Source organism: Uloborus diversus, chromosome 5 (genome assembly GCF_026930045.1).
Source record: "Uloborus diversus isolate 005 chromosome 5, Udiv.v.3.1, whole genome shotgun sequence".
Taxonomy (NCBI): domain Eukaryota; kingdom Metazoa; phylum Arthropoda; class Arachnida; order Araneae; family Uloboridae; genus Uloborus; species Uloborus diversus.
In genome coordinates, this window is record NC_072735.1 from 129,772,929 (window position 1) to 129,788,213 (window position 15,285).

General features: G+C 31.1%; 1 protein-coding gene across 1 annotated transcript in view; it reads left to right on the forward strand.

Moving 5' to 3' along the window:
• LOC129222062 (histone-lysine N-methyltransferase SETDB1-like) overlaps positions 1–15,285 on the forward strand; it is a 138,653-nt gene that overhangs the window by 96,652 nt on the left and 26,716 nt on the right. Inside the window, exons 15-19 of the mRNA XM_054856486.1 lie at positions 1,673–1,768; positions 5,538–5,745; positions 9,672–9,858; positions 12,657–12,842; positions 13,961–14,070. Coding sequence (XP_054712461.1) covers positions 1,673–1,768; positions 5,538–5,745; positions 9,672–9,858; positions 12,657–12,842; positions 13,961–14,070 — 787 coding nt within the window. The remainder of the gene's footprint in view (positions 1–1,672; positions 1,769–5,537; positions 5,746–9,671; positions 9,859–12,656; positions 12,843–13,960; positions 14,071–15,285) is intronic.

The window sequence follows — 15,285 nt, forward strand, 5'->3', positions numbered from 1 at the left end:
AGCCCAATTTTAGACCGTCTATTTTCCAAGTTCCTTTAAATTACGCTACTGCTAATTTGGACTTGGTGCAGCCTCTTCATAAACAGTCTTCCTCACAGGCTGAGTTAAGGGCTTCTGCCCTGGCTACTTTTCATGAAAGGTATCCATTTCAAGATTAGCTTCACGTTTATACCGATGGATCTGCCACAGCCTCCATTGGTAGGGCTGGTGCTGGCACTTTTTCCAAATTTTTCAGCCTGAAGGAATCTCTCAGTGCCTGGTCAAATAATTTTGACGGTGAAGTTTTTGCAATTTATATGTCCCTTAGGGCTGTCACTGAGATCTCTTGCCAAAAAATTGTTATTTTGTTGACTCTCAACCTGCAATACAATCAATCACAGACTATAACCTTTTCCCAACAGAGACTGAGTTTGAATGTAAACTCATTATTAGTTCACTTCTTGAGACCGGTAAAGACATTGTGCTCCAATGGATACCAAGCCACTGCGGCATCCATGGCAACGAGCAAGCTGACTTGTAGTCTAAAGAGGCTTCACATTAAATCCACCTTGCCTCCCGATCCCTCTTCGAAACGCCAAGTGACATCTTGGGAGCAATATCAGACTCAAAAGAATTTCATCTCTCCGTGGCATTGCCAGCGAAAAATCTTGGGCATGTCTTCTTGAAGACCAAACAAGACTGCAACTTTCCCTTCTCCCTAGAGTTGAAGGGGTTACATCTTTTCGTCTCATTACTGGTCACGATTACTTACAAGCCCATCTCTTTAAAATCGGACAGGCCGGTTCCCCGCTGTGCCCACTATGTGAAGGGACTAAGCAAATGACAGGGGAGCATCTTTTTGATTGCCCCGTTCTTCTCGACGTGTTGAAGGATGTGGACTTCAAGGAGCTTCCCCGCTCTGCTACTGCATCTTTGTTGTATTGGACTGCAAGGCGCCTTATGTCCGAGAGGACGTTGGTGGGCGTAATTAAAAAAAAAAAAAAAAAAAATTCAAAATATGGCAGAGAAAGCGCTCTGGTACTTCACATCAATCACACTTTCAACCGATTGAAACTATAGTTAAAGTTAATCAGCTTGTAAATCGAGAGCATGCTTTTTGTTTGTGCAAACGCTTGTATTAACGAATTGGGTGCTATCATTTGAAAGACAAATAAATCCTTTCAATTTTGTTCAATGCAATTTTTAGTGTTCTACTTTTTCGCAATTTATTCTTTTCTGATAGGCTGTACTTGTTTCAACTTGTAAATTAAAACGTTCAGTTACGCCATTAAGAATCATACTTACATATTTTATTTCTTTATTTGTTAATGGCGATGGTGCGAAAGTTTACAACTATTAATTTAATTTTTTTTTTTTTGGATAATTTGAGGCTTTGCTGTGGCCCTTGACACTTCAAATTTTATAAGTTTGACTGTAATTAATTTTTGGTACTTTGCTTGTTGTTATTTAGTCAGTGATCTAAAGCATTTAAAAAATAAAAGTCATTTTACATATATTTTTAAGTTATCTATTCATTTTTGGTATTCAAAATATCTTTTTTTTGTCCAAGTACATTACTTATAGTATAAATAGTTGTACTGGTTAATGAATCATAAAACTAGCCTTGTATCTTCTATTTTCAAAAAGCTTTAAAATTTTTTTTTTCCAATTTATGTTTATTTTTTCAAAACAGATTCAGATTCGGAAGATGAAACTGAAAACGAGAAACCAAAGACTAAAAATACAGCTCGTAAATCTACCGGTGGTAATCTAACCAAGTATCTAAATGGTAAGAAGTAACAAGAGATGAATTTGTTTTGTTAGGACACCTAATTTTTTCGTTCTGTAGTTCATTTGTAAATGCAAAATATATACTTCCCTAAAAACTTCTAGATTGTAAACATATGTTTAGTTTTATTGTGCCATTTATGTGTTTACCAATCACTGTCCTCTGTAATATTTCTACAAATTTTTAAACCACATTCAAAATTTAACATTTTTGTTATTTTAATGTCTATTGAATAAACTAACTTAGACTTTAAATTTAAAATGTATTTTTGGAACTACATAATTTTTTTAGCAAATTGAGCCTACCTTGATGCTTTTATTTATTTCTAATTGTCAAAATGTAAAAGGAAAGATAAAATTTTAAAGAGATATAAAATCATGTTGCTTAAAATTAACATATTTACTAGCAAAAGTATCAAAATCAAAATAGAGCACCCAAAATGCTTCAAAGTAATTTTTGGTTGGTTCTTCCATGAAACCCAAAAGAAGCAAATACAGTCGAACCTCCATCTATCGCACTTCCACCTATAAAAAATTTTTATATATCGAAATCCCAGCAAATTTCTATGTATCGATTTTTTTTTTGAAACATTCGTACATTTTTTTTTTTCACTTTAGACTTTTTTTCATGAAAAATGAAGGTTAGGGGAGAAAATTATGTTCACTAATGGTTGCTATGAAATTCATAAGGAATTTGAGGGTTGAAGTCGTTAAGTTCTGGAGTTCTTAAATTCCCTCAAGTTTATTTCAAATCTTAGTTGTAACCGGTAACTTTGTAAAATCAGTTTCAAGTTATCCCTTTTATCTGTTGATTATCATTCCTAGTCTTTTTAGCTGCAGAAAAAATCATTCAAGTTAAGTAGATTGATTTTTTACTTTTCTATGGATCACATTGTCAAAACGAGATCCCCTAATGTTCATGATCAATTTGAATTGCCGAGGAATAAAGATGTACAAAGGTGCAAAAATGTAATTTCTGTTATTTTTTTAATTATTAACTTTCATTTAAACCGATGCTCGTATAAATTAGAAATTAGGTTTCATAGACGAAAATTAACTTGAATTTTAATGTGTTAGGAGGTTTTTAGGATAAAATAAGATTGTTTTTATATATCGAAATTTCTACATATCAAATTTTTTTCCGGCAATTTGCTACTTCGATATATGGAGGTCCGACTGTACAATGGCATCTGCAATCTCCCTGATTCTACTTACTAAGCTTTTTTTCTTGTTTGTATTTATATTTTGGCAGAAAGCTGAAAAGAATAACATCCATTTTATTCTTGATACATATAGTCAGAGAGATAAAAATCTTGTGCTTAATTGAATTTTTTTGCATGGAAATACAGTCGACGCTCGATATAACGACCATCTCCGTCCTAGAGAAAAGGGTCTTTATAATGAGTGGTCGTTATAAGAGGTAGAAGTTAAAAAACATATATGCATGCATCACGCATGTTACGTTGCTCCAATAAATTTTGCATTTTTTCAAAGATTCCAGTTAAATTCCTAAAGTATTTTTTATCATAGACATTTTTTTTAAGTAATGGGTGAAAAATATTGTGACAGATTTTAAAGTAGAAAATGTGGGAAAAAACTGATTACATACTTAAAAATCATTTATTTAAAAATCATACTTAAAAATCATTTATTTTCTGAAGATAAAATCAGAAACACTTGTTTGCCTTTTTAACGCACATGATTTTTGAAAAACACAATTTTCCATTTCAGTTATAGGTGATAAGTAGTGTGCCTTTGAAAGAACATTTAAGAGTCCCTTGAACATTCGAAACTTTTCACACTAGAAACTTTGGTCTCAATTCCTTCTTCATCTGATCATGATACATCAATTTATTTTTGTGCACAGTATCGAGAAATAGTTCATCTTCTGACAGATGCTTGACACATTCTAAATCAGAATCGATGTTAGCATAATTGTTTTAGTTTAACGCTTCATCTAGTTTCATTTTCTTAAAAACATTTTACAGCATTTCATCTTCTTCATTGAAATTTTCATCTTGGATTGCCTGATTTCAGCAAGTTGCTTTTGCATTTCAGCAGTAGATTCCAATTTCTTTTGCTTTTCAAAATCAACATGATGAAAGCAATTCTTGATGCTCTTTTCTGAGGCTTCATCCATGCTGCTTCAGAGAGATGCAAAACTGTAAAGATCTTAAAAACCATGTGATCAAACACCAAACTAACATTAAATGTGTGAACCCCTTTTACTTCGGAGTCCGAAAATTTCACTTTATTCCCCCTTTATTTTTTCTGTGCTGTTTTGAGTAGTAATCCCCCTCCACTCCCACCCCTGTCAAAGTTGGATTGAACACTGAAGACTACATGTGGCTTTCCGTAAACAATAATCAAGGTCATTTCAAGCTACAAATTTGTTTATTGGAAAAAACACCGGAAATAGTGTCCGCTGAATTCGGTCGTTGTATTGGATTAGAAGATACAGAATGGTCGTTATACCGAAAGCAAATTAACATTAAGTTCATAGGGACAAAGTTTGGGCTTTTACCACTGGTCGTTATAATGGAATGGTCTTTATAATATGTGGTCGTTATAATGAGCGTCGACTGTAATTAGTAAACCAAGTATTCGTAAAACAAGTTGCATATATATATATATATATATATATATATATATATATATTTTTTTTTTTTTTTGAATACCAGGTTCAGTATTTTTAAATCACATGCAGTAGAGTCTCAAAAATCAGTATCTTGAAAGTTCAAGGTTCTGTTTAATTTAAGGTGTTTTATTTCTACTTTAAGTTTTTCATAGTTAAAAATAATTTTTTGTTAAAATCTGAAATTTGAAACGTTTTGCTGTAAAACTTCCTTGACTGCATTCAACAAACAATAAAAGGCACTTAAAAGTCAGTCGGTGTCAACAATACTCACCAGGGTACTTGAAATATTTATCAACACAAGATATGGATAGGATTTTAGAAATAATATCTTGTTACATAAAAATGAAATGATATTGAACATTGATGAAACATTGATCCTCGACAAAGAATGTGCAAACCATTCTTTTGGAATATCAGATTGCAATAAAAAAAATGTGCGCACAACTTCATACCGTATGCTAAAGGCATGCTTACTTTTTGATTTTCTGAATAATTCCAGGTGGCGTTAGCTCCAAATGACCTTGGATTTTCGAGACTCTATTGTAACTATATCAAAAATGGTACATTAACAAATAATATTAATCTAAGTGATATTCTTTACAGGGGTGCTCATGCCCCCAAGCTCAATGGCGCAAATCCCCCTCCCACCTAAAAAATTCTCAACTCTTTCTCCTTCTTATTAATTTTATTTTTTAGCTCTCTTTTTTTCATTTTATTTACTTTTTTAAAAATATTTTTTATTTATTATTTATATATATTTATTTTTGATTATTATTACTATTTTATTAGAAAAGTTCTGTGCTATGCCAATGACACACACACAAATTGAATAAATAAATGAAATAAAATATAAACAGAATAAAATAAAACAAAAAAAAATTAAAAATAAATAAATAAACAAATTTAAATAAAAACAATTTAAAAATCCCCCCTTCTCCTCAAAAAAAATTTTGATGGCACATATTGCGCCATAATCCCCCCCCCCCCCATCTGCCCTTTGGGCACCCCTGATTCTTTTATAAATTATATTATTAAAAACTATATATTAGTACACTATGTTAATTTATAACTTCATTAAAAACTTGTATGTCTTTTTTGATAATTTAAAAACTATTTTATTTTACGTTAACAGAGCGTGTTTCCTCAGATCTCCTTGTTCCTGGTCGAGTTCGTGACACAGAATCTCATTTTGGTAGTAGGATAATTAGTCGATTTAAAAATGCTCAAAGGAAGGAATATGATAATCATATTTGTAGTCCTGCATGTGGTGAATTTGTGGATCAGGAAGACTTTTTTAACAACAGCCCTCTTTCAATTCCAGTACGCTGTGGATGGGAAAGGTATATCTTGTATCTAACTTTAATTTTAAATTTAAACTGATCTGTTTGCTATTTGTGTGATCAGCTGTATAGCATTATTGAAGTCACAAATATAAAATTAATGCCATTCATATTTATATGTTCTTGAATAATTGTTGCCACTTCAAGCTTGTCACTATATTTATATTAAATTTGTTACACTGTCGAACCTCGTTAATTCAAACATGCCTGAGACAAATTTCTGCTAAGAAGAACTGCATTTAGGACCCCCTACAGTGTTCAAAATTACTTCTGGTCCATTGGTTGTAGACCAGTGAAACCTGTTTGAGACCACCATAAAAAATCATCACCACAAACTGCAAGCCATTTTTTTATTACACATTCAAAAAAATTCATTCATGAAAATTCAAAAGCATTAACCTAGCTGATGTTTAGCTTTTTATTAACGAAACTGGTTGATTTTTTTTACAATAATTTATTGTTTTCAAATAGTTTTTTTAAATTTTTAATCTCAAATCCATATTTGCTTCATATCTATCACACTTTAGAGAAAATAACATCCTGAAATTAAGTAAAAATTGTCAAATTTGTTCTCAAAACTTTTGGTAGCTTTTCTTAAGGGTTACTTAATGAAATTGGTATTCAGATTGCATACTTGGCTGTTTAAGATGCCAAAACATTTATTGCCAAACACAAATTTTAAATTTTTAAAGATTTTATTTAAAAAAACCTCATTACTGGAAACAGTGCCCATGCTAGGAGAGCTGTAGGAATCGTTTACAGGAAACCAAAGTCCAAGGCTTACCTTCAGCAAGCCAAAAGATTCTAAATGATTAAGCGCGAGAATAAAACCAAAAATTAAAGATAAATGGAAATTATTTTCGAAATGAAAATTAACTTTTGTATGTTACCATTGCGGCTTTTACTCGCTTTGATTGTTCAACAATTTTTTTTTGTGTATTGCTTTAAACAATTTTAAAAAGTTGTTATTTTTACTATCAAAAATCTTTTTTTATTGAAAAGGTTTAAATTCAAATATTTTAACTGATAAGAAAAAGTTGTCTGCTTTTATTTTCTTAGTTTTTATGGAATTTTGTTCAGTGAATTATTAAAATATTCCTATTACAACATTCTCTCTATAGTGTTTAATTTTGGAAAAATGTGTTGTTTTGCATTTTAAGCAAGGAAAGGATATTTTCTTCCTAATATGTCTAAGCCTTCTGCTGGCTTCTGCTAAGCTACATGCTAAGTTTTGAAATCTGTCAAAAATATGAAGAGATCTTGAAAAAAAAAAAAACTTAGCACATAATAGACGTTAACTGTAAGAATACAGGCCAACCAGATGACCTTTTAATATTGTACTACAGGTAAAGCCTGCGGATACCGCTAGTAGTAACTAAATAAATGTAATCATAAAGTGTAATTAATTTTAGGTAGTAGGTATCATATTTAATGTTAAATTTAAGGCAGACCAGTGATGTTGTTTGGGGACCAGTACATATTCATGTTGACTGGTCTGAAGGAGCAGTAGGGTTTTTCACTGATTTCTAATGCTGCCCAACTGTATTTGAAAACCCCCTGCTTTTGTATTTACACATAACGCTTCTTTTTTTCCAGATAAGATGAACAACAGTTAAGACAAATTAATTTTAAAGGTCCCTTTGAGTTGGTTGAAGCAATATTTGACTGTATAGTACATTGGTGAGCAAAAATGCTTGCATCGCGTGAAAAGATTCACATTTTAAATAATTTCTTGAGAAATAAGAAAACAATTTTTCTTTAAATTTTGTTGCATAGAAGGTATGCACCTGCTAATATTTTTCAATAAATAATAGATCCTCACATGAATTTAGAGGACTAGTAGCAAATTGTAGACATCAAAAAAGTTTTTTGATTACTCTTCACTGCAAAATATCTGGGCTGAAAATATAAATTCTTTGAAAAATATGAATATATAAAAATTCTATTCATTTCTTCCACCACGGACGACCCCTTTTTTCGCCCTTTACAAGCGCATATATAAGGGAGGGGCTGAGCGGGCCCGGGCCCCCTCCAAAATCTTGAAATTTTTTTTTAAATAAAGGTAGTTATTTTTGGTTTTAGTTGCTCACAAATAATATCCAAACTTTAAGCTACAAAAAAAGAATAAATAAATATGATAGTGATAATAATAATTGTAATATGTTAGATCATAAATTTCCAAACTGGGTGCCGCAGGACGAGGTGAGGGGTGCCGCGAAGTGACCATGGTAACAATAATTTATACATAAAACCAGACTAGGATGCTGTGAGAAAATTCTAATTCTTCAAAGGGTGCCGCGAATCGTTAAAGTTTGGGAACCTTGCGTTAGATGGCACCAGGCAATGGTGTTCAGAAGGGGTCAGGGGATCCGTACCCCTTACTCAAGAAAAGAACGTGATGTGGGAAAGTGAAGTTATTTCACCAAAAGTAAAAGCAAATAATGTTTTGAAAAAATATCAATTCATTCAAACAATGACCACTCGTCCTGCTTTCGGTGCAAAAATTTGATCTATTAACATCATTCATTTTGATAAATTCAAAAAATTTCAGGAGACAATACCAAACGCCTTGCCTTTTGAAAGCATGGAAAATTGTTTAAGATCGCTTTTATGGAGCTTCAATTTTGAAAAATGGCCGAACCCCCTAACATTACCAAATTTGATCCACAGTAACGCTTTTAAGACTTTAATCACGAAAAAAATTCGGACGAGGGTCCGATTGCTTAATTCCTCCACCTAGTATCACTGAATATCTCTTTAAAACTTTGTTTTTAGGACTAATTTCAAAATAGTTTTTGGGGAGAGATCCCCTTACTCTAACGTCAACAAATATAGCTTATAATGGCGTTTTTTAGATTTAAATTTCTAAAAATTTCCACAAAAGCACCACCGAAGTTTTCTTCCACATAGCATAACCAAAGACTGTCTAAAACTGCGTTCTTAGGACTACTACTCCAAAATTTTTCCGGGGGAGAACCCCGTGGTCCCCCTCCGCCCACCAGAAACATGAAATGTTTAAGAGTGCCCTCCTAGCACTAGTTTCGGGTAGCACCACAAGGGGACAGTATGAAGTCCTTTCAAAAAAAAGGAGAAGGTCAGGCACTGTTGCCCCCCCCCCTCAAAAAAAATTGAAATTACAAAAAAAAAAAAAAAAAAAAGTGGCGGATGGGTTCTTGGTTATATGGGCCCCCTCCAAAATAAAAAAATATATATGCCACTGTAGCATATAATATAAATTGTAAAATAATGTAAAAACCAAAAACTCAAATAAATACAATTACAAATGTGACAACCAGCAACAGGCACTGGGCCCAGTTAGGCGGATCCTAGTCGGTTTATTAGTCCCCAATGAAGATCAACGCCCCTCTTAAAGCTGTCTACCCCCTTATTCATTGCAGCCTCTTCTAGTAAACTGTTCCAAGTTCCCTACTAAAATAATAATTTTCCTGAATTCTAAACTAGCCATAGATTTGAATAGCTTTAAGCAATAACCCCTTGTCCTGCTGTACATGCAAAAATTTAATCCATTAACATTTTTTTTATTTTGATAAATTTAAAGATCTAAATCATGTCCCCTCTGACTGTAATTTGCTCCAGGTAATACTAAGACTTAATAAAGTTATATATATACCTATAAAAATGTGTTTTGTTCATTTTTTTTTTCTCAACATACCAAGAAAACTTTTTATTTTACTGACCCTCCACTTAAAAAATGTGTCCAACCCTGGTATTAACAGATTTGTGTAACAGAAGGGTTTTTTATTTGTCCATTTTAGATTATTACTATGCAGCCTTTTAGACGTGTTAATTTAATATATTAAAGAACTTGATATTTTTTTCGTGGAACATTATTTTCTTTCAAAATTGATTAATTTAACAATAAAGTAGCTGCTTCATTTGTTTCTAAGACAATTTATTTTTTGCAGGCAAATTTGGAAGTTCAATGATGAAAGACCTGCAAATTCAGTTGTATATCGCTCAAAATGTGGAAGGCAGCTACGAAACATGGATGAAGTCTATCAACATTTATTGACAACTAATGCATCTGTTACTATTGATCTTTTTTCAGCTGATGTTAATCTTTTGGTATTTAGATCATTTGTACCACATAAGGTATACTATCATGTTTTATGCATTTAAGAAATTGATAATATTGAATCAGTCGCAACAGTCACATGTCAGAGCAAATACACTCAATATAAAGAACAATGCTGAGGAGATTCTTTAGTTGCTAGTAGCCAATAATTATGGCTTTGTTTGTAGCCCTATTTAAAAATAGTGGCCATTATTTACTCTTAAATGCAAAACAATATATTAAAAAATTTGTTATTTTGTTCTGAAATACATCAGTTATATGTTCGTTATGTTTTTTCGTTAAAATCCCTTATGAAAATGGTCTATGGAATTATATCCAAAAAATTTATAGAAATACCTATATAGAGTTTTATAGAATTATGGCCCAATTTCCTATAGGCCGTTTTCTATAGTGGAAAAATTTATAAGCTTCTATAAAATTAGTGCTATAGAATTCTATATACTTCTTTTAGAATATTATAGAGTTTTTTAAAATAGAATTCTATAGAAATATCCTATAGAAAATTTGGAAATCTTAATATATAAAAATCTTCTGTGCGAACGTTTGTCACCATAAGGCTTTTAAACGGCTGGACCGATTTTGATCAAATTTGTTGTGTGTAATTAAGTTGTGGCAAGTATGGATTCGAAGCGTGATGGATAGAATCGGAAACGTTTTTGTTAATTAATTAATTTAAACATTGGATGGTTATATCTCCCAAATGATTAATATTTATTTTAACCTATTGTTGAGCGAGAACTGAAATAAATATTTAACCTGTTGCCAAAGGACAATAAGAAAGCCAGCTCTGCTTATTGTAATGAAATTTCCTACTGTGATATGTCAATTGAGAATAGTAGATAAAACGTGGAGAGAGAGAGAGTGAAGCCTTCATTTCCTGAAAGCAAAGATTTAGATCCCATGATATATTTTAAAGTAAAGTACTCCAAGATTCACGCAAAACGTGTGTTCTGTGGTCGTAGTTGAACCATGAGACCGGATCGATGCTTTAGGTTTTCCTAAGCAAGTGATCAGAAAGTACTGTACCTAGCAACATTTGTTTCTCGACTCAAATCCATCTGAGTTTTGGCACCAAAGTCAAGAATACTTTAAGGATTATCAAACTAATCAGTACATTATTAAAGGAAAAGATGTTGGAAAGACGAAACAAATTATGTTTTCGTCCAGATAAACTATAACTGGATAGTTCTGTACACAAATGATCAGTGCAGTGGAAGATCTTTATCTTTGGTGGAAAGAACATATTAGGTAGTGACATATACCATTTGGGAGTGCTAATTAAATATTAAATTCCCTATCAGTACAAAAAAAAAACTATTTAAAAGAAAAACACACATCCAAGCTTTCAGTTCTTGCGACTTACATATGTATTGCAAAAACCACTAGTAAATTAATATCATTACTCAATCATGAGCTTTAAGTAAAATCAAGTGCTATTTCTGATGCATAAGTTCATTCTGGACTAAAAACTCAAGTTTTGTTTTATAACTATTTGTAAATATATTCATTCCCATTTGGTTTAATACTATTAAATTCAACAAAACAACAAAAAATCAATACATACTTTCCAACGAATTCGGCAATGTTCGGCCATTTTCATCACAACGCCTGACTATCTCACATGGGGAAACTGATGACTCCATTCAGTGCAAAAAAAAAAAGAAACAGATGTGGCGCATGTTCAAAGAGATGAAATGTTGCCGTCAAACCCCCACGACAAAATACAGGGATTGAATCTTGGAATTTTTATTACCTATTTTATTTACTAAACAGGAAAGAAGTCATGATTTCTCACATACTTAATATGAATTTTATTGCGTAGGATTTTTATTATTACTATAAATAATTGAAACATTTTTAATAATAAATTATTTTTATCTTTTATGAGTATTATTTTTTCATTAATTAATTACTTTTTTTTTTTTTTTGAACTATGACAAAATGCATCAGTATTATTATTATTATTAAAGAACATACTACAATCCACCCTTGTAATAAAAAAAAATATGACCTTAGCAAATAATTATTGTTAAAATAAATATTCTTAAAATGAAATTGATTATAATTGAGGACCTGCTTTAACCTTTCCAAACAATAGTAATGAAAGCTATAATTGTAAACAAAATAAATAAATTCTCAAATTTTTACAAATAAATTCTACAGTAAGAGAAGTTCATGATCAAGTTCTATACAATTTCATAGAATTAATTGTTTATAGAAACCTTGTGTTTTCCAGCAGAGTTTGATAGAAGTATCTATCTGTAGGATTTTCAAGTTCAAATTCTATAATGGTTTCTATAGAATTTTATAGAATACATTATCCATAGAAACTTTGTTCTCAAGTTCTATATGGATACCTATAGAAATATGTAGAAATAATTTCTATAGAAACTTTCTTATAGACTTCTATATAATTTTCTTTAGAACTCTGTAAGGCTCTAAGAACCATTTTCGCAATCAGTTTGGAAAAACTGTATCTTGATTTTGTTTGAAAGGATTTGAGTGATTACATTGGAAAGTTTTAGTAGAAAATGACCATGCAGGAGTAGTGGACACAGGGTTTTTGGAACAAATGAGAAGTTTTTATCTCAACTCAAGAATAACTTCTCTGCTATGAAATCTAAATGACCATTGAGAATAAATAGCCAATTGATGCAGAAACCTGTTTAATGTCTTATGAAACAACTATCACTAGGCTTTTTATGAACCATTTTTGGGCATTAAATAAAATTATATGTTTTTCAATTTGTCATTAGCAGCATTTTATTCTTAATGTGTTAAAAATGTCACTTTATAAATCTAATATTTATTTTAGCCTCTGTATTGTAATGAAGATATCGCAGAAGGTCAAGAAAAGACTCGTATTTCTTGCATAAATAGCTTAAATGACCAACCTCCACCTTATGTTGAATATGCTAGTGAAAGATTTCCTGGGGAAGGTGTTCATTTAAATCTAGATGAAAACTTTTTATGTTGTTGCAGTTGTACAGATAATTGCCAGGTAATCTATTTTTCTTTTTAGAAGATACTTGTTATTAGTTATTTTGAATCTTATTTAACTGCTGCTTGCATATTGAATAACTAAGTATCTGAGGTTTACTTTACTCTATAATAAAAAGAAGGCTTTTCTGCACTGCAAATGTTCTTATGAAGAGTTCTTCTATTCATCTCTTTGAAAGATCAAATATTTTGCATTTTCACACTGGCACTCCATTGTTTCACAAAACATGTCCCAAGGTTTTTAAATAACTTATACAATACAAATACAAATATAACACCCAGCAACAGACTCTGGGCCCAGCTAGACTAGTCCTAATCAGTTTATTTGTCCCCATTGAAAATCAATGGCCCTCTTAAAGCAATCTCCCTTCTTGTTCATTGCAGCCTCTTTCGATTAGCTGTTCCAAGTGCTCACAACCCTATTGAAGTGAAGGGGCAGGGCAGGGTTGCCATGCCACAGGAAAACCTGATAAAACAGGAAAAATACAGGAAATTCAAAAATCAACAAAAAGTAGTGAAAATCCAGGAAATTTGGAGAATTTCTTTAAAAACCTGGAAAATCCAGGATGTTATATATTTTTTTAAATTGAAGTTGTAAAAATCAATGCCCCCCCCCCCCAAAAAAAAACACCAAATAATAATAATAATAATTTAAAAAATAAATCATTAACAAAATAAAAAAAGCTAGTGTAATTTTTTTTTTTTTTTTTTTTTGTTTAAGTAAATATTAAAATGTCTATCATGAAAGCAAAAATTATTGTTTTATTTGACATCAGGCTTGAATTTTGTGCTAATTTAATTTAGAGAGCATGAAATTAGTGATCAATATTTATTGTTCAGCTTACTTTCACATTTTTTCTTTCATAAAGCCCCAATAATGAATGGTAAACAGAAGTCTTTTTTCTTTAAATAAAAAGTACCATAAAACTCAATCGCTATGCTATTATTAGTTAAAATAAAGTCTTCTTTATTTCCTGTTATTTTAATTAATTTGTTTCCCCCTCCCCTTGTAGTGAACTATTGGGATATTAATGTTCTTTTTTAAATATCAGGGTTCGCTTTATAATATATTGTGCTATTTTGTATATTGTGATACTTATATTTGTATTTTTAATGTAGAATGCTCTAAAATGTGAGTGTCAAAGAATAACAAATTATGCTAGATATGGCCAGTATACAGATGAAGCTCCATACAAAAATAGAAGATTAAAAGATAATATTATAACTGGGTAAAGTATTAGTTTATTAATAAAATATAAAATAAACAAAATGTAAGATCCAGTTAAACTTCAGTATCTATTTTTTGTGTTTGTAGGTGAATTCTGCATGTGTTTTTCGAGACCTTTTTGAAGCTCTAATTTTATGTCCTGGATTTCTCTGCAAAATATATAGAATTTCAAATTGGGAATAATTTGTTAGGTTTTTTGGTGAAATTTTATCAACATATTTTACAGTTGAAAATTAGTGATTTTCTTTTTTTTTTCTTTTGTACTAAACGATTTGGTTTTTGCAATCGCGATTTTTTGGAAAAGACTTGTATTAAGGCCATGAATTTTGTCAAGAGTTGTTTTTTGCTGCAATTTTTGTTATTAGTTTTAATTCTGAATGAAAGTCAATATTTTGCTTTTTATTCTCTTGTAGCCTTGTTACATTTATTTTTTAAGTAACCAGCTCTGATTTCCTGGTCACCAGAAAATTTAACTCTTCTTGTGCAGTTAATCTTTTACTGTAGTCTTAATTTATCGCCAGATAATGTAAAATTATGTCACACTGTGTCAGTCTTAGTCTGTATAGTGTTTATTTAAAAGGGACTAAACTATGGAAAATATTTTAGAGGATTTTATTTTTCAATTACTGCCCATGTTGCTCCCCATTTATCTTTCCCAGAAAATACACTAATGTTTTGTGGTGATTCATTCATTACCTTTTTTTTTTTTAAATAGGGTTTGAAAATGATCTATTTTCTGTTTTTGAGACATTTGAAGGAAGTGTTTATGGGTTGTGATTTTTTTCATTATTTTATCATTATATTATCTCTAATATGATTTTTTTTTATTGTTTTATCATTATTTATAATATGGGCACTACCTTTAACATTACTATTATTATTATTATTATGTATTGAGACACACCAATTCTGATAGCTTATGTAGAGACCACCCTAACAAGATTTTTATGCTTTATTTATAATGGTGCTCCCACTTACATACCATGCACCCTCCTAAAATATTTTGTCTCTTGATGTATCATTACATTATTATGAAATGCTACGGTCCGCTGACCCCTGCTTGCTAACCACCAGAACTGCTTATGCTGTTTCCATCTGATTGTTTTCTTGTTCATCAGACAGCAAAACATTTTTGTCCAGCCTTATCACAAAGATAGAAAGAATCGAAACTTCACATGCTTGAGTTGCATATTCAGTTTAGACTAATTTGAAGTTA